Source organism: Streptopelia decaocto (assembly GCF_964273445.1).
Source record: "Streptopelia decaocto genome assembly, chromosome: 11".
NCBI lineage: Eukaryota > Metazoa > Chordata > Aves > Columbiformes > Columbidae > Streptopelia > Streptopelia decaocto.
Genome location: NC_138666.1, coordinates 7,022,733 through 7,042,682, shown reverse-complemented (window position 1 = coordinate 7,042,682; position 19,950 = coordinate 7,022,733). Strand labels below are relative to the sequence as shown.

Sequence of the window (19,950 nt, the reverse complement as noted above, 5' to 3'; positions counted from 1 at the left end):
TATGTTAGTTATAACTGTTTGGTTTCTCACTTACAATGCATCTATTAATTATTAGTGAAATATAAACTAAGCCCTCTGCCTCTAAACAATGTATCACTTAATGTCCTGTCTCCCTCTTCTCATGCAGAAGGATCTAAAACTTGAAAAACACGCCCTCGTTTTGCAGGTGGTCAGAAAGCACTGATCATGTCAATGGGTTACTGATGGGTACATCTTTTGTAACTTAATCACAGTGTACGTTAATTTAGCAGCTTATCTTCACCCAAGGCACTTACCCAAGGTATATTATAACCGCTTGTGTCTGGATACACCCCTTTCAACTTGAAATACCCCTGTCTCCGACCTCCCCGTGCCTCCACCGACGGTTTTCCCTCCAGGTCCCGTTTCACAAAACGCCCCGAGGGCCCAAGGCAGCGCCGCATCGCCCCAGAGGAGACCCAGACTCCGCAGGCCGGGGCTACCGGAGCCCCCCGTGCCCCCCACTCACCTCCTCCTTCTTGGCTCTGCGGGACACCTTCCTCTCCACCTTCGCGGCCGTCTTCTCGGCCCCCTTCCCCTTCTTCTCCCGCTTCCCTTTCTTCCCCATGGCTGTAAGGCCGAGCTAGGCCGCGCGGGGAGCACCGCGCTGGGAGCACCGCGCTGGCCGCCCCGGGCGCACTGAGGGGCGGGCAGCGGCGCCCGCTTTGGCCCGGGGCTTACAGGCCGCGGGCCGCCTCTCGGCCGCGCGGCGCGGCCGCGGGGGCCCTCTGCGGGCCTGGCGGGCTCGGTGCAGCCGCTACCGGCGCTTCCCTCCCGCGGCTGCCCCGCTGCGGGCCGGGGCTGGCCTAGCCCGTCCCTGTGAGCCCTGCCGGGCCGGGGAGAGACCTTAAGGCGGCTCTACACGCCGCCTGTCACCCACTCTGAGTCCAGACCCCCATTTGACACACGTTCCTATTTATTCCTGCCCTGAGGAGCCCGTGGAACCCACAAAATGGCCCCCTCCCCTCACACAAAATGGCCCCTCCTGGCCAAGGGAAGGGCTGAAGAGACACCTGTGGTGTGAGGCGGATATGAGGAAGGGCCTGTGCAGAAAAAAAAATGAACCATGGGCTGAATACCTCAGGGATTGGGGGGGGTTGTGCAAGTGTTTTTATTTTCAGCTGCAAAGTTTTGGAAATAGGGTTTATTCGGGCCAGTCTCGAAGACCTGAGGTGTTGGAAAGCCAAAGAAAGCGGTGGGCACTGCGAGGAGATGCTGGGCAGCTTTTTTCCCCTTGATGGTGGGGAAGGAATAACGATGATTTGGTTTTAACATGGTATTTCATGCCAATGCTGAGCCCAGACAAAATTTTTGGGAGAACACCTACTTTGGACACCTAACCAGCTTCTAACATTGTCAATATGAGTTCAAATAGATCTTTGAGCTGTGAGTTTCCATTCATCTCCCTGGGGTTCATAATGGCCTTCGTGATTATTTCTCATTCCCAGGGAAGGAGTAGAATCACATTTTTCACTGTAATTCCCACAAAACCCCACATTGCCTGGAATCGGGGTGATTTTTCACCACTGTTAGCCACACAAAAACAGCGAGAACATCCACTGAAGGTTCAGCTCAATGCTCGCCACGTTAACCCAACATCCATTACGTGCTGTGGAAATTGCAGGACAGATCCTGTGCTTTTGAACGTCTGCCTACGCTTGAACTTCTGATCCTAGAAATGCAGCCCTGAAGCTCCAAGGGAAGAGCTGGGAAAATATTTTGAGGTTGTGGATAACATACGTGCTGATCAACGTTATGTTTGGTTGTTCTGAAAACATTGGGTCACAACTAAAGCTGCAGCGTGTCGATGTTTTTGCACAGGAAGTGAACAGAAAGCTACAGAGAGACCAGGTCAAGTGAATGGGGCAGTTTCTCAGCCAACATCAGATGTGGGAGCTCTGCCGAGTTCCCTGGTGCTACACACAGGGAAGTCTCCCTGCTGCTTCTTGGTCTTTAACCTCAAAAAGACACCAGCATGTGAAAATCCATCCCCTCCCGATGCCTACAGGAGTTTAGTCACCGATTCCTCTGGGGCTGGATCTTCTTCTAATGTTTGGAAGGGGGCATTGAAATTGAAAAGGCTGCATCTTTGTGAAACCTGCTCTTGAAGTATTCACTCAACATCAATTTACCAGGGAAACAAGAAGTCTTCCATGTCCTCCACACCCTGCTCCTCCTGCCCCCATTTATATCGACCTTTCTGGTGCTGCAGTACAGGTGTCTTTTTCACAACTGAGTGTCCAGAGATCCTCAGCTCTGTGAGCTCAAATTGCATTCTCAAAACTTTGTTTTCCATATTTCCAAGTGCAGATTCAGATATTTGGAGCTAGCCAGCACACGGGGAGCTGCGTGGGGTAGAAGACTCCTGGTGTGAGTTCTTTGATCTCTTGAACTGTGTAGTCTAGTTTCTCATGGTTTATATGGGGAAAAAGAAAAGGATGAAAGGACAAAGAAAACTTTGCGCTGCACTTTGGAAACACAAAGCACAATATAAGCATGAAACTGGGCATGAACTTCTCAGGGATAAATATACCCCTGCTCCACCCCAGCAAGAAGTCCTGCTGTAGACATGATGTTAACTCTTAAGAGATGTGTCTTCATCAGATGGACACCTTGACTGCAGAAAGTGACATGAGAGCACCCATGACCCAGAACATGAATTTAAGACTCCAAAAACTGACTTAATTGAGCTCTTCTCACAGGCTTCCCATCACCCTGAAAGGTAAAGGCCCCTCCACATTCCCGCACAACACACAGGGCTGTACTGCTCGTGGTCACACAAACATCTGCACCCAGCTGGCAGACAGATGTGCGCTCCTGAACACGGCCAAGTTCACGCGCACACACATGCTCCCACACACAGATGTCCTCACACTCTGTTATGTCTCAGCTTTTGTTTCCGCTTTGTTTTGAGGGACGTATTAATAGCATAAGCTTGACTTTGCCTGTGTTTGCACATTTTGTTCTACTTCTATGAAGTTGCCCTGCGCTGTTATATCTGGCAGCTTTTCTCCAGTTCTGACCTATACAGAGAACGCATGGTTTTACTTTGTTATTTTTTTATAGTCTGGAATATGCACATTCAACAGGATGATAAATCCAGCTGTATCAGCAAAGTAAAGAATAACAGGCATGAAAGCTTCAGAAAAGACTCAAAAGCTTTTTCCCACAAGTCTTCTTTGTGCTCTAACACTTGATTTATTTTTCCCTTGTTAATGCTTTCTGAAGCCAGTAGCAAGGAAAGAATTAATGGCACAGATTAAGCAGGAGGACATGCTGACAGCACAGTAACTAAATCAACCACAAAATGCATTGCAGTTGTACAAAGAGCTGGTACGTTAGAGTTTTCTAACACTGCCTGTGTAGAAAGATGAGAGTGAAGATAAGCCCAGCAACCAGAAAACGGTGGGGCTGCTGAGTGGGGACCACCTCAACCACACTGGTGGGATCCACCGTAATAAGATTTTGGTGTAGGCTATGCTGAGCAAGAGGAGAGAGCTGCAAGGGAACACAAAAAATCACACCAGCATAACGCCCAGGAACACCAGCATGTTGGAGACCAGCAGGGTTCCAAGTCCCGAGTGTGTGCTGGGACACGTCAGGATGCCCAGGAAAAATTATTTTCTTTAACTGCTGTATGGTGTATCATTCAGGCAGCAAATCTTCAGCTAACGAGTCAAAAACCAGGTCCTTCCATCTCCTCCAGGCTCAGGCTGCATTTGTCCTCCTCCACACATGTAAAATACGGAGGAGAAAAAACCCACAAAATAGTATGACCTCCCAGGCTCTGGTGACAGCATTTCAAAGTAATTCATCTCCAAAGGCAAATACGGTTGAGTGTCAAGGAAGGGCATGTGGATAAAACCAAGGCTTGTTGTGGAAAAAATGTGCCTCACTTCAGAAAATCCGTGGCTTTATTCTGGCCATGCTCACGGTCCCGCTCGCGGGTGTAGCACCTGAAACGGGATTCAGACCAAGCAGGCGGCTGCTGCGAGTCAGCAATGGTTCTTTGCTCCGTTCAGGCTCATTCATAACCAGAAGCTGATAATATCTCATGGCCATTCAATTGACTTCCTGAATTTTCTGTTTTGAAATTGGTGCTTTAATATCTTGAAAACAGAGGAAGCACAGGCTTCCCTGGAGGGAAGTACAAAGCGTGGCTTTATTCAGATACAGGTCCCAAGGGACATCAGTCTAAATCCATCAGCAAATTGTCACACTTGAAGCCACAAATTCTCTGTGAATCTGCAAAAGCCCATACTTTTGCTATTCTAGTGGGACTTCATTGGCTTTTCCGTGTTTTTAAAAAGAAAACGTCAGAGAAATAATTAAAAAGCAAGACAGAGCAGGAGAGTGGTTTAGAAAGTCACACTTCTGACCATTAATAATAGTGCAGCAACCTTACATATTCTAGAAAAGCACCCTAGTGTTATAGCACTAACTATTAACATCAGTCCCAGTAATAATCAAGATAGCAGGTCCAGTTAACATATGGAAAACATCTGCAGATTAAAAAAACCCCACAAACACAGTAAAATAAATTCTCACCTGAATCCATCATTGATGAACGGCAAATACATAAGAATTTCTCCACCACAGATCCAGAGCACATGAGCATTCATCTCCCCTCTCTGACCTCAGGCTTTAAATGCAGATGCTTCCATTTCAGCACCAAAATCAACAGCTGATGCCTAAAATAGTACATTTGGTTTTAACGCCAAACCGAGCCCCTCCACACCATATTTCCGCACATGTAAAGCTTGCCCAGCCTGGCTGCACTTGCTTCATTTTTAATGAATTTACTCACAGTCAAAGTGCCAGGACAAGAAGCGTGGTAGACACAGAGCAGGGAGCATTAATCTGTATCTCCTGCTGAAACGTTTCACTCTTCAGCGTCACGCCAGGCTTGTTTGTGGGAGACGGCTCTAGGTCTGAAAACAAGGTCATTTTTCACAAGCACCGGTTCTGGCCTTGAAGATGGAATAGAGGAGTATTTGCAGGGTAGTAAACTATCCAGCTTGGTGATAAAGCTGAGCAGCATTTTAAGGGTGGCTGTACTGGGACAATTATATACTATCTGATGTGTGTAAAACAGCTGAAACTGCCTACAGGGGTGAGGAGTGAGTTGCCTTGTGCTGCCAAGGGATCCTGTTCTGGGGCAAACACCTTCTCCTCCAGCCAGCATTCAGATTGCTGAATTATTTCAGCTGTTTGCTGTGAACAGCTGCCACATGGGGAAGGGCTGTTCCCACCATTTACTGAACGTCTTTACAATTTACCACCATGACGAGAAGCACCAGAATCTAGAAATTACAAATAAAGGTTTTCCTCACTTTATGACACATGCATGCACACATATATGAGTAAGCACAGGAGGATGGGACTCTTGGTGGAACTAATAATTTGGTGCTATTCAAGTCAGCCTCTGCAAACGTCTTCGCAGAGCAGCCAACTTCTTCATCATATGTCACTGATTTCTTTCGCTTGTCCTTTTTCAGACACCATGGATTGCTGCAGGGACTGGTCTTCCCCTCCGCTATTTCATCAGAGCCGCTTTGATGGTGCTATTTCAAGTGTACAGGGTAGCTGTGGTGTCACTGAGCCATGGCAATATTTACCAGCCCAGCCTCGAAACTGCTCCTGATTAAAATGCTCCAGCAGCTGCACAGAAAATCTCTGTCCAGTTATTGTCACGTCTTTCTGTGACACTGGCCCCCAACAATCTGCTCGAGTCAGTGTGCCAGTTCCCAGAACGGTGATGAGAAAGTGGAAAACTTAGGCTGCCTTTGTGTCTGTCCTGGATCTTCATTAATTAGTCTAGTGAACCATTAATTAGGCTACCTAAGCTTCTTTAGAGATGCTTAATCTTCCCTGCGTAAGGCAGAAGGGTTCACAATATCAGGGATGGAATCTGGCTAATACCAGCTGAAACCTCTTTTCTTTACCTGTCTTCAGGCTTGTTTTGCTCTCTTCCCATTTCATTTATGAACAAGTTTAGATGTTTTTCTACTCATTTATGTACCAAGGTGACACAGAGGCGCTCCTCTTAAATGCCAGTGTCATTGTACATGTCACCTCATCCTGGGATCAGGGTGTTGTAGGGTGCACAGTTTGGGGCTCAGCCCCATTCGCAGCACCTGAGGTATATTTGAATGCATTTTGTCATTTCTAAAGAGAAGTATAAATGGGTGAACTGGGTGGAACAGAAGTGAGTAAAAGGAAACCCCAGAAGGCTTGGGTGAGAAGTGAGTTCTGGACAGGAAAGGTCATGTTGCTCATAAGAACAAAGCAACCAAAAATACCGTAAAATCCCCTGCCCTTAGGTACACAACCATTTTTTCCTCCCTATTATTCAAATTCGAAGTCTGATGCAACCCAGACTGGAATGTGGTAAGACTTGCAATGGCTTCTATGTCCCACCAGATGTCAGCTCCTCTGCAGAGAAGGGCCCTGAGCCGGATTGCTCACCATGCTGCAAGAATTGCTGAGCCGTTGCATCATCTGCGGAGGTGCAGAGCTCTTGCTGGTGGGAAGGGTACAGCCCAGCCCAGGGCCAGGCTTGGGGATGCCAGCAGAGAAGCAGCACAACGTACTCAAGTGAACGGAGGTTGTTCAGGTGAAGAAATCCGTTGTATTTTGGTTTCTCCAGCTCATTCAGGTAGTGTGTCCTTTTTAAATCCGCAGCAATTAGGTGACACAGAAAGCGGCTCCAGCAGGGAGTCAGTATTAATCCTGTGTTTTTGCTTGCCTAAGAACAAGTCCAAGCACATTCTTTTCACCCAGGGAGTCTTGTTTTGCCGTGAGGTGCCAGAACAGCCCACACGTGGTGATGGAGCCCCACCACGTCCAAGAGCCGGAGCAGGCGCTGGGTTTGCAGGTCCTGCCTTTTCTTGGACACAAAGGACCAGCCGCTGTGTACAGTTATTGGTCCTGTTTTCCCTCAGTAAACAGATATGAGTTCGCTGAAAAATATTCAGTGCTCTGTTAACACCGAGCCAACACATTTCCCATTACAAACCCCTTCATCACTCAAAATTGTAGAGGAGCGTTTAATGGAGAAGGAAATGCTGGGGACAAATGATATCCCTGGTAATATGAAAGCAGGTTGTGGCAGAGCAGGGTTTTATGTCTTGCCTGCCTTTTGTTGCAATCTCCAGGCTGATATTATACAATGCTCTCATTCAAGTGCTTCCAAGCACCGATTTTCCTCCATCACTTCATCAGAGAGCAGGTCTGCCTGGTCTCGGTGGCTCGCCCCGCTTGCTCTGTCTCTACACCTTGTAGTAATCTCATGGCAGGTAGGGTGGGAGGCTGGTGTGTATATTAGCAGAGAAAGATTTAATTTAGACTTTAGAGAAGTGTCAGCGACTGCCAGCCTAGTGAGACATGAGACTGTGACATTTCCAAAGATGTGTCCACGACCCTGTGAGGGCCACATCGGCCAAAGGTGGCTGAACTGTCAACCTGCCTCATGGCAAGAGTGGACATGGGTCACTTCTCACTGGTTCCCAGGCTCAACTTATACAATTTTTTACAGCTGAGGAAGTAATAGACAAGGACTGAACTTCAGTGTTCAATTTTTACCTACCTCACTCCTGAAAAAAGCAACACTGATGAAATTAATTCTGTTTTATCTTCACAAAAAGCCACTGACCCCGTCCTGATGGGTGAGTAGGATTTTCCACAGCTGAGTGGCATTTGATATTCCTGGTAGCGCTGTGATGGCTCTTGGGACCAGATTATTTACTTAATGTTGTACCTGCTGCTGTCATCTTGATTTGACAAGGCTTTACCAGTCTGGGCAATGCACGACAGAGGGATTTGGGATGTTCTGCTCCAGTTCGGGCTGGTTTTGTTAACCCCTCAGTAAAGAGAGCTCCATACTTCCCTTATCATGCTAAACATTTACCCTCAGGAAAAGATGACCCTGGCAAGATTCCTTGTGGTTTTGCAAAAGAAAAGAAAATATTTGTTTGTTCTCCATGGCTTAAAAAGGTACATGTGGGTATATTAACCACTCTTGTGAGCTGACATGTTCTCCTGAAGCATTGGCCTTTCGGAGAAGGAGCTGCCGGAGTGGGGTCTGTGCTTTGGTTTGATTGTGCTGGTTGTGGTGGGTGCGAAAAATTGTGCATGGAACAGGAGATATGGGACACTTGCTCCATGGTTGCAATTATATTCTTACCTCTTTCCTAATCTTCCTTGTGAACCCCCAAAACTTAGCAGACCCTCTAGGGATGCTTAGCAATTTAAAGACCATTAAATGTAGATAAAACTCTTCTTTTTTCCTTCCAACAGAAGACCGTGTTCCATCTGCAAAGCCCACGACCTTACCACAATCATATTCTCCTGCACTGAGTGTTTGGATCGATCCAAACTCCAGCAATTAGTATGATTTAGATTTTAAAAGATGACATCACATCCACTTCTGAACATGTTTCAGGGTGTTTTTACAGACAAGATGTAATAGGTCCCACAATAGCTCCCATATCTATCTATCACTGACTTGTTTTTTAAAGAAAAGGTTTAATTTTATCCTCAAGCTGCAATCCCAGTGAAAACAATATCCATTAACAGTTTTTCTATCACTGTACCATGTACTGTTTTCTCTTGGAAATAACCATTTTGGTTTCCTGACCTACGATGTCATTTCTCTTACTAGAAAAGAAAAGACGCACACAGGAAAGCAAAAACCAGATCTTGGCGATATGTCACAGCGGGCTTTTTTTCTGTGCTTTTTGAATGGAAAGCACGGCTTTATTCTAAAGATAACCACGTGAAACACAATCTGACACACCGCACATGATCCGTTCTGCTGACGAAGCAGAGGGGAATTAGGTCCCATCTGAAAACCAATATTGACTCTGATAGCTGCTGCTTGCTCTCCAGCGCTGTCTGGCAAAGCTCAGGAGTGTAAACGGGGTTTCTATGGTGGCTGTTGACACTCAGGGCAGCTTCACGCTTTCCCACAAGATAAACGGTCCCATTAAGGGACTGAGCTGAGAAACAACCCACCCGCGTGGGGAGGGAGGGGGATCGTGGCCGGTGGGCTGCAGGATGCCCATCCTGATGCTATTTCTCTTGCCCATGCAAAGGGCCAGCTCTGGTGTAATATATTTATTTATTTTTATTAATTCATTAATATTTAATAATCTCCCCTGCTCTCCAGGTGCAAAGTGAGAGACCAGGACAAGCATCAGGAGGACTCGAGGGGTGTATTTATCTCCTCTGCTGCCATCATGGCCAGACTCCTCCTGCTCACCTGTGGCACTGGGGAATGCCAGTCCACCCAAAAAAAAAAAAAAAACTACAGATATTTCAAGACACCACGAAATAAAGACGCTGTGCAGCCCACACAGAGCGGTGAGTCCTTCTGCACCACGCCGCTGTTGTGGGTCGTCCCGCGGTGAGGTCTGCCGGGAAGGCTGTTGCTTCTGCACAGAGCTGTTAGCTCCCACAGGCTGGATTTCAGATTTTGATCAGTGGGAATGGGTACAAATCAGACAAATCCACAGCAGAGCGATGTGACGAGGCTCTGAGCTGTGGAGCAGCTCCCGGGATGGGCTGGCGGTTCTCCCCAGGCACAGACTTGCCTGGCAAAGGGTTTATTTGGAGGCAGGCATGGGCTGGGGTTCCTCATTCCTCCCAAATCTTTCACCTTTATCCACTGCACCCGGAGGGCAGTGGGGTTTCAACAAGCCGCTGGTATTTTATCAGGGAGAAGCGGCGAGCTGAGTGTGGGGAACTTCACCAAGCGCAGTTTTACTCTGAGTGGTAACTCCATTGGTCTAAAACCCCAAGAACTTCACCCAAACAGTGCAGGGAGTTGCTGTTGAGCAGCATTATCCAGAGCCCTCCACTTGCCAAGGGGCTGCAGACCAAACTGAAAGGTGGCCCAGTTTCTCCTGCCACCCCTTTTGGGTTCTCATACAGGGCAGGATTCCCAGCTCCTTCCGCCAGCCCCACCACCAAACCAGCACCAGCACCAAGCTCTTCCCAACCCGCCTTTTGCTCTTTGATCTAATCCAGAATCAAGTTCCCTTCTTCATCCCAGGTCAATTTTCCGTAGACACGTCAACGTGCTTTGTGCCGCTTTGTACTGTCCGTTATATCTGTCAATGTATTTTGTGTCATCCATTGCAAACTCAGTACCTACATTTTCTACATCAGTGTGTCAAGGGAAGATATTTTACTCAAATAGGCATCCAACAACTGTTAAAAGCACAACTGTATTATCAAATGAGCAGTGCTTGACTGAAGCAAGAGATAAAACTCCAGAAATTTTCTTACATATTATGTACCAGTAAATTTGTTTTGTTTGACCGGTTGTTTGGTTTTAATATCTTGGGTACACACTTGGTAATTTTTATTATCACTGGGTGTGCTTTGGAGGAGTAGAAACTTGTGCATTTTTACAGCTCCACAAATGTCTGTCCAAATCTGTTCTCAAAAAGCATTGTGACATTTACAGAATGGTTGGTAGGGTAGGAAAGAAATACAGACATATGCTGCTCACTTAGGAAATTATTTCTGCTGAGCTCTAGTTATGGTATTTTGTTCTCCCTGCCTCTCAGGCTGCTCCTGCTGTGATTGTCTGTTGTATCCTTCCAGACACATCAAAATTTGCACCAAATGATCCTTGTGGTCCAGCCTGATATTCTATGATTCTGTGATCTCTTCCCGAGCCCTGGGTCCATCACACCTGGCTGCAGTTCACCAGCCTCGAGATTCACGTTGTCTTTTCATCTCCATGCTGTTTGCTCCAAGATGGGTGGGACAGGAGTTTCCCCTATGTCTGTGGTTTCTTTTTGAACGTGCAGCCAGTGCGGGTTGCCGGTCGCGGGTCCCCATCCCTGTGGGATTTTGGGGATGAGGATGCAGCAGATCAACCCTCACGGCACTTGCATCGATGATCGGAGCAAACCACCCCAAAAAGCTAACACATCACTCATCCCACCATGATTTGCACCAGGACTGGCGCCTGGGAGATGATGGCACACAAGGCAGGGTGTGCAGCTACACAGGAAGGCTGGAATTCATTTAATAAGGGTAAAGAAAATCACATTAAAGCATCCTTCCCCGCCTAACCCCTGCATGAATCAACAGAGCTGGCTTCAGCATCCAAAAGCTCTCAGGCTGAAGCCTTTTCCCCGCGCCCAGGTGAGAACAGGCCACAACAAGAGGGTGATTAAATCACCGATATTTGCAGTAAATTGTGTTTCTGCTGGGGATCTTGTTCTGTAGCAAAACAGCCCATTTCTGAGATGCCGTTACAGCTCTACGCTGAGCAGCCTCATGGCTGCTGGGTTGAGTATAAGGCTCCTTTCCTGCAAAAAGAAATTTTTAAAAAAAGCAGCTCCTGCTAAGAAGGAAGCTGAGCACCCAGTTTTGGGGGAAAAAGGGGCAGATCTGTGCCTCTGTGGGCACTTTCCCACCCCATGGGCTGCAAAACACTCCTGCTGTTTTCCGCTGATGCAACAACCCTTGGCAGGGTCTTGCATCAGATACCAAAGAGGCTGCAAACCCATGGACGGAATTAAGAGGGGTGTAAAAGTGGGTTTAGAGGCTTATTTTTTTCTGTGCTGAGCGCAGGGAAGAAATCCAGGTGGTATTTGGCCCACACAGCAAGAAGAAGATCCCATAGAGGGTATTTTGCAAGATTTTGGGGTTTATCTTGTTTGACTTGGGTGCAAGGAGATTCTCTCCAATTTGGTTTAATAAATAAGACAGACAAAACCTGTTTAACCTTTGCTCAGCAGAAATAGCACCTGCTCAGAAGCTCCGTGGGGTACTAGAAAAAAGACAGACTATTTGTGCTTAAGTACTAATTCTAATTAAACATGGAAACTAAAGAAAAGCCAGAGAGGTTTGAGGCTTGCAGGCTTCCTAACTAAGTAATGCCAGGCTTCTGGCTTTTTCTATAAAATATTAGAGATACATGGAAAAAAACAAACATGAACAAGTGACAAAAAGGATTTTTCCATCCCTAAATATTCCTTCTAAAAAAACAAATGTGACCAGCAAAAGCCATTTTTGGTTACTCAGAGGGTCTGGTCTACACTGGGATTATCGTGGCTTTAAATGGCTTTCTTCTAGGAACTGGCATTTTTCTTTTGAAGCAATTATTTTCTCTACCTGAGGAAGGACTTGTCTAATTAGCAGCTCATCAGCCCAGACCTTTCCATCCGGCTGCTCTGCCCTGTGAGCACCACGCTGTCTGGAGCCGCTGCGGATCCTCGGGGAATTGCACAACCCGACGTGTCATGTGAGAGCTTAAACTCTTTACATTGCAGAAAGCCAGCGCCTCTTTGAAAAGCCTGTTTCAAGAGACTTGGTCAATCTGGATTTATTTGTTTTCTTCCCTAGTGCAAACACCACATTGACAAATGGCTAAATAGCATTTAGTGGGAGCGATGCTGCAGATGGACGGATGGACGGTTGTGAGACTGCGGGGAGCTCAGCCCGGGAGGAATATTCCCAGCCCTGTGATTCCTGCAATTCTTCGGGACATCTGGAAAATCTTTTAAAGATCCAAACAACCACTTGACTTCAACCATGCGAGAAATAGTGAAGGTGGTAACGCCCAATGTGTGGCCACCCAAGCGAATTTCCTTTGGGTCCCTGTGACATACGATGGCTTTTTCCTTGACCCAGCAGTGCCCACATCCCAGTGCTTGGCAGGCAGCTTTTACTGGGTAGACTGGCAGGTTTGGGCATCCTTTCCAGTCCTCACAGTAGGATGTGCATGCTGAGCTCCTCCTCGCGTGGTTTTGGCAGCCCAGGTCTCCCTTGGCCACACAATCACTTCCCCAACTGCTGTTGATACAACCCCAAAAATGTTCAGCTTGATTTTCTCAAGACTCGATGCAGAAAGATTGCATGTACTTGTTGTTTTTATTCGCTGTGTACAATTGATCTTCTGACTTTTGTTTAATGAAATCCAGGGCCAGCAGCAACCTCATTTCAAGTCCTTGCAAGCCCAATTATGTTTTTACGTCTTTATCACACGGAGCCTTGCAGGGCTTTAATCCCTATGGGCTGAGCAGGAGCTTCACCACCTGCCCTCCGCCTGGCAGGGTAACACATCCCCTCCAGACATTGTTTTTTCTTTAAATTTTATTTATTTTAATTGATCTGGTGTCTTTGCAGCAACATTGCCCTCAGATATAACATGCACCGGCACCTCCACGCAGCTCCCGAATACCTGAGATGCCCAGACCTGATTTACAAGCTCTGCAAAGCCAAAGGCGAAGAGGGACGAGCTCTCGCCCGATGGTTCCACCAGGCGAGGAGCCACGTGGGGAGAGGGGGGAGCCCCTGATTTTCCTGGGCAAGTTAGAGCAGAAATGACCTCATGGAAATCCAGAGCCAGGCTCCTGGAGATGGTGACCAAACCAGCCAGAAAACCGATCCAAAGCGGAGAACACGCTCATGTTCCCACCGTGTAGTTACGCTTTCAGGGTTTGTACAGGCGTATCGCCACGTCCTTAGAATTTGCTCATGGCACTTAGCGTGCACAGAGCTCTCTGTGTTTTATTTTTATTACTCATTTTTGTGATAATACGAGTGGCTGCTCTGGAGGCTATGAGATTCATAACTTGATGCTGTTGCAGACAGTACCTCATTTTTAGGAGAGGTCTTTGATGACATGCTGCTCAAAGCTCGCTTTGAATTGTGCACAGAGCCTGGCACAATGTGTAGACAGAAAATACGGTGTCAGAGGACATAAAAAGACCTTCTGCTGGTCTGCTCGGAGGCAGCCATGGACATATGCATCCCGACCCACCGAGGCTGCTTCACAAGCTGTGCACGTCCCTGCCACCACTGGTGATGGGATCTGGTTCCAAAGGACACAGAGACAAGTGATGACAACCCAGGTGGAAGAGCTGGGAGAGCAGGACGGGATCCTCAAGCTGGATCATTTCAGCACTTGTTGCCCTGGCTGTGGAGCAGGGAATCGGTTCTAAAAGGAGGTGTTGAAAAGAGCTCTTAATACAAAAAAAAAATTATTTTTCTCACATACTCTGCCATCCTGCCCGTTTCTGCTGTCTCGGGCCCTGCCCCTCACCCCAGCATCCTTCCCCAGCTCAGCACCGCGCCAGCCCCATCCAAACCACTCGGCTCTTTCCCGGCTCCGGGTGCTCGTGGGGGGCAAGTGGGTTGTGCTGAAAGGGCTCTGAGCTCCCCAAATCCAGGGACAAGCTCCCCAGGACACCCGTTTAACACCACTAAGGCAACAGGCACCTTTTCTGCTCCAGCAAACCTTTATGGGAACACAGGGTATCTGCATGGTGACCCCGGAGGACAGTGTCTGAAGGACGAGTGGGTTAAATTAGGAAAGAGAAGCTCAGGCAAGAGGAATTGTCTTTTCTTACTTCCCTGTCCTCTACTTCGATGTAGGGATTCAAATGTGGATTTACCTTCCTCATTGTGCAGCTTGGATGAGGACCAGGGGAATTCCCAGCACTTATCACCTCACCCGCTTCAGGCAGCGCTTTTTAATCTGTTCTCAGGGGGCAAGAAAGATCATTCACAGCTGGGGAAACTGAGGCACAGCCAGGCACAGTGCTGGCTGGGGGAGTCCAGATCTCCGGCTGCCCTCGACTGCACCACTGTGTCCTCTGCCATCTGTCCCGGGGGAATGGCAGCCTCAGACAGGCAGAAAACTTGCAGATTTGGTAAATACGGGGGGTGGGGGAAACTTACAGTTATCCGTAAAAAATCCTCTGTTGTATTTCAAGGTCTCTTCTATAAATCTGGTGTCGCTGAGCTCTGTCACCTTAAATAGGTCTCCAGCAAAATCAGGACAGACCAGCATGGTCTGAAGTGACACTTTTATTTCATGGCTTGTGTAGAACAGGTGAAATATTAGCAGCTCCTTTAAGAAAAAGACTTCCAGCAGAACTTCCACTGCTTCAATATTAAGGGCACAATTTTGTTGTTGGGTGCATTTTGCTGCAAGGAAGTTTTTCAACCAATTCTCCTTTTATTAAATTTCCTCCTACCTGTGTCTCATTTTTAGTGTAGTAATCCTCAGAGGATCCCTTTATTAGTTCTATCCACAATTCCTCGTCAGCTGCTTTCTCCCATTTCTGTTTGCACCCTTGAATTGGTTCCCGGCCCGCGTCACCCCCCACCCTTAGTGGCTTCTTCCCAACCCAAACATATTTAGTGCCTTTCATCTTTCAGACAAATCTTCAAATAAACAACTGGTTTATTGCTCTATGCTGGGCTCGCCTCCAGTTCGCAGAGGCATTTTAATTGCTGCTTCCAGGGCTCACCCTTCCTTGGTTGTCAGACCCCCGCTCCACTCAAACACATGGGTGCTGTGGGGTTTTGGGAGAAAAATGTCATGTTTTTGGTTCAAGGATGGAAAAACATCAGTGTTGCTGCCCGTGTGTCTAGCAGATGGGTTGTGTTCCCACACCCACCCCCTCTCTTCACGACAAAGGACCAGCAGCCACCAGACTGAATGTGGGGAGATGGGTCTGGAGAGCTTGGTGCTGCCTGGGGGCCACACTGGGTCCACATATGGTTCCATGCAGCATGTCCTTCCCAGGCGAAGCCCAGCGCGTGGCTTCATCTACCACCAGCAATGAACCAACCTTCATCCTCCGGAGATGAAGGCATGGCTGCCGCAGCAGCACCAAGGGAAAGGACAACGCAGAGCAAGCCAAGAGCCAACACGTGGCCAAAGGACCACGTCTCCAGCAGCCAGTGGTGATGATCTTCCAGAGAAAACTCGTCTGAACTATGAGGTCTCATCCCTTCCAGCTCTGGACTCACAAGGACGTTGCTCCTCGAGGCTCAGGCTTCACCGAGGGCCGTTGCAGTGAATAACAAACCCTTTTATACGAGCTCTTTTTGAACTTTAATACACATGTAAAAGTTGTCTCGACAACATCCCCTGACGCCGAGTGCATGATTAATGCCGTCGTGTGTGAAAAAAAGCGCTTCCTGCCTTTGTTTTGGGCCGTGCGCCAAGCGCTCGCCTGGTGCTCGTGGGACAGTGAGCCCGAGTCCTCCCCTGCTCCTGGTCCTGCAGCTCAGGACGGGCACATGGAATGACATTACACAGCAGCATGGTCATTTGTAATTTTCTTTTCACTTCCTAACACTCTCCTCATCTGCAGTATTCTTGCCCTGCCAGGAGATCCCTCATTGCAATCAACTTTATATTGGATGAGGCTGAAAAGTGTTCCTTCTCCCAAAGACTTTGTCACCCTGTCCCTCTCACTGTGTGTGCAGAACTGACCTGAACCAAGAGGAGATCCACAGCCAAGCTCTGCAAATCACCTCCCTCCACCATTAACTATATTCTCCCAGTGTTTGCTCTCTCCCAAACAATTATCACTGAAACTTAATTCCTTTTTTCAAAGCCCGTGGGAAACTCAGTGACATGGATACCCGGTGCTGGGAGCTTGGTGCTCTGCTGAGGACTGACTTCTCTGGACCAAAGCTGCGTGTTTCTCCCCAAGATGCTCTTCTTCATCTCTCTGTATCCTCTACAACAGCTTCTTAGAACCAGCCTGGGCTGCTCCTGAACCCTTTACCTGTCCCGGCATCCCGGTTGGCACCTCGTACGCCACCGGCATCGCTGCCGTGTTGTGTGGCGGGTTGCAACACACATCTGCTGGCAGCACTTCATCACTCTGGGACCCTTTGCAGCTCTCGAATCCTCGGAATCCCATAGCTGGAGCTTTGTTCTGCAACACGATGCTTTGTCTGGCAGCGATTCCTTGGGCTCGCTCCCCATGAAGAAAAGCTGCAGCACGGGAACGTCTCCAAGCAAGGCTGTAGCAAACACGGATGCGAGTAAAAAATAACTCATTTTGTTTCTGTGCTACTGCCCTATCTGTCTGCTAAAGCGCTTTGCAGCTCAGCACGGGCCTCACCACATCTCGTGCCATCAGTGTCCCGCTGGTGAACGTGCTGCTGAGTGCTCTTATCGAGGTTTTCTATTGAATTTGCCAGAGTTTATTCCCTCTTCTGTTTTCCTTCTTTGGCCACAAGTGTCACTTTTTGAATGATCGCTTTTAAATCGCTAATGGCACAGGCTATTCTGCTGTTTGGTCATGTTGGCTTTGAGAGATGTTTTCCTTAGATTACTCTAATTCCTCCATGAAGAGTCTCTAATGCTCTGTGGGAGAGTCTCTGTGTCCCGTATCACACACATTATCCTTCTAACTGCCTTCTCATTTCTGCACCTGTAACTTCTCTTTTATATGTATAAAGTTATATATAAGTATATAAAAACTATACATTTATATATACATTACTGTGGTAGCGGGGTTTGGTTTTACAAGGACCTTGAGCACGTAACATCACAGGTTCTCTCTTCCAGCGTCACTTTCTGCAACAGCCACAATGCTCAAGAGTAAATCACAAATTGCCTTTTTCTTGTGAATTCTGTCATTGTTCAAGACATCAGTTGACCATAGCACCTAAAATTCGGTATGAAATGTATGTATAACATCTACTCAGCCTATGTAAGCACCACTGAAGCCTCCCCTTCCTGCTGGGATTTCTTTGCAGCCATCTGCTCCCACCTTTGGCCCAAAACACCCACTTTCCCGTTCCTTTAGTTTTAACATGTGCAAAACCCCGAAATGGTAACTTGAATCTGCCAAAGGAGGATGGTGGCAGAGGAATGGACGCTGTCATTGCTCAGACCCGTCTGCAAGGGGAACACTTGGCAACGCAAGTCAGGTGCTGGGGGGTAAACAGATAAACATGGCAACCTCCAAAATCAAAGTTATAGAGGCAAAGACCAGCAACAAGAGAGTTGTAATTCAGCTTTCTTTGTTAAAAAAACAAAAAACAACAACCCAAAACATAGAACAACCCGAACGTTTAACAGATTTGTTAACCACAGACATAAAAGAATCAAGAAATACTAGAAAAAAATTACACTGCAGGAGACATCTTGTTTTACAAGGCAATTTGATTAAGTTACTACGGGCTGACCAGCACTCGGTCAGCCGTGGAATAGCTGTGTTGACAGGAACACAAACATTGTAGACAGTGCTCACTGTAGAAGTATTAAGACTAAAAGATATTTACCCCTTAAAATAAATAGAATGTCATCTACAGCAACATTTAAATTAGTAAAATATTTTTAAAGCAACCAAATATAACAAAATTGTAAATCAGATCTAGATTATTCTTCTGAATGTTAAGATCCTGTTTGTTTTTTTTTTTTTTCTCTCTGTTTAAAAAACAAAACAAAACCAAAAATATGAACTTTAGAAGAAAGGCATCTCTGAAAAGTCAGATTATTCACTAGAAGTGAATGTCACCCTCCTTTAGTTCTGCGGTCCCAGCGCAAGGTCCGGGTATCACTTAAAACTCTTGCTTTGCGAGGACTGAGGCGGGACACGGACCTCACCCTGTCCCCTGAACAAATAAGGATTTTTGTTTTCCCCGATGTGTGAAATTCATCCCAGCGCAGGAGACGCAGCCGGAGCCCCGTCCCGCACCACCAGGATGCAGGAGAGCGTCCGAGATGAACATCACCCAGGGGGAATAGTTTAGGTGTAGATATAAAGTCTCTTTTAGGCCATTTAAAAATTAATTCAATATTTAAAAAAATATTTACTTTTTTTTTCTCATTAACACTTCAACAGCTGGAGGACGCGACACTCCTTCTCACACAAGAAACAGGGGGCTAAAAGCAAAGAAATAACCCTCGGGACATCGGTTCCTTACGGGCAGCCGCATTTCCTACTGCGGCATCTCATGGGTGAGAACATCTGCACCAGACTGGGAGCTCTTGGTTCCACTGCGCCCGGGAGCATCCCATACACACCTACACCCAACCTAGTTCCAGTTCAGACCGTGTAAACTGGGAAGAAAAGGGCGCACGGCTGGTTGGCTGTAACTCAAGAAGCCACCAGGGATGGAAAGCGCCTTGGTTGGCAGCCAAATTCCACCGGCTCGGAGACGCTCGCGGGGCTTCCAGGGCTGTGGTTCAGCCCCGGGGGCTCAGACCAGCCCCGGGGGAACTGGAGCCGTCTCAGCCCTTTCCTGATCCCCACTAAGAATCTTCACTCTCCACAGCCAACGCCACCTTCCCCTTGGATGCCATTAGAAACGGAGTTGCACAACTGACTGACGGAAAAGCTGGTGTCCCACAAGAACAGCCCCAAACAGCCGGAGTGTTGCGTAATAACATTTGGCTGTTTCCTTCTTTTTTATTATTTTTTAAAAATGATTTTTTATTAAAGCCCCAGAACCCTGTAGCCTTGGCTGGAGGCACAAGTAATCTCCCAGATGGAGAAGATGCCATTCCCACAGCCGGCCTGGGACTCTGTGGCTGCAAACATCTCTCTGCCCTTGGGAAGTTGTGGCCATGAGGAAAAGCCCAATTTATTCCCCTGCCTGAGCCGCCCGCCGGGAGAGGGTTTGGAGAACAACAAAGCTGCTTCTTATGAGTTTCGATCCAGTTGAAGGGTCTTTAAACTTTGTTCAACAGCGACAGAGTCCCCTTGAACTTAGTAACCACAGAAGGTTCCGTTAGAAACAAAAGCGTGTTTAACGAAACGCGGTATCTGAGATGGAAAACACTGCAAATACTGCAGGGAGTTAAATAAAAGAAAAAAAATAAAGAAAAAATATAGATCCACCTAGGATGACATAGATTCCCCACCACTTTTGGCAGGGCTGGTTCCCCTCATTTAGAGGTTTCCTCATTAGGTTTCTCATTTAGAAAGAGGAACCCAAAGGGTGGGGAAGCTCCTGGCCCCTGGTCCCGCAGGCCCCTGCCCTGCTGTTCTGTCAACACCCACAGCAACCGACTGCCCGGGACTCTAAATGCTTAAAAACAAGCTAAAAAGAGCAATAATTGAAATGGGGGCTTAATGTAAGGACCAAGGGATAGCTGCGGCACAGCCATCAGTTGCAGAAATACGCAGCCACAGCTCTGTGGTTGGA

The 19,950-nt window shown here is 47.4% G+C and overlaps 1 protein-coding gene and 2 long non-coding RNA genes across 4 annotated transcripts in view; 1 reads left to right on the top strand and 2 right to left on the bottom strand.

The window, feature by feature from the left end:
- KLHDC4 (kelch domain containing 4) overlaps nt 1-719 on the bottom strand; it is a 28,002-nt gene extending 27,283 nt beyond the window's left edge. Inside the window, exon 1 of the mRNA XM_082062370.1 lies at nt 488-719. Within this exon, the coding sequence (XP_081918496.1) occupies nt 488-586 (99 nt within the window). The 5' untranslated portion in view covers nt 587-719. The remainder of the gene's footprint in view (nt 1-487) is intronic.
- Nucleotides 720-2,445: 1,726 nt separating this feature from the next.
- LOC309444500 lies at nt 2,446-5,189 on the bottom strand. The gene is made up of 3 exons (XR_014185058.1): nt 4,826-5,189; nt 4,567-4,709; nt 2,446-3,974 (listed from the first exon to the last, which is right to left on the bottom strand). It is a non-coding gene; the product is annotated as an uncharacterized lncRNA (long non-coding RNA).
- A 1,377-nt stretch (nt 5,190-6,566) lies between these two features.
- Nucleotides 6,567-18,680, top strand: LOC309444784. 2 transcript variants are annotated; one of them, XR_014185159.1, is made up of 4 exons: nt 6,567-6,676; nt 7,934-8,013; nt 9,188-9,381; nt 12,385-18,680. It is a non-coding gene; the product is annotated as an uncharacterized lncRNA (long non-coding RNA). The 2 variants fall into 2 exon arrangements; XR_014185160.1 differs by lacking the exon at nt 7,934-8,013 and having other exon boundaries at nt 6,587-6,676.
- The last annotated feature ends 1,270 nt before the right edge of the window (nt 18,681-19,950 follow it).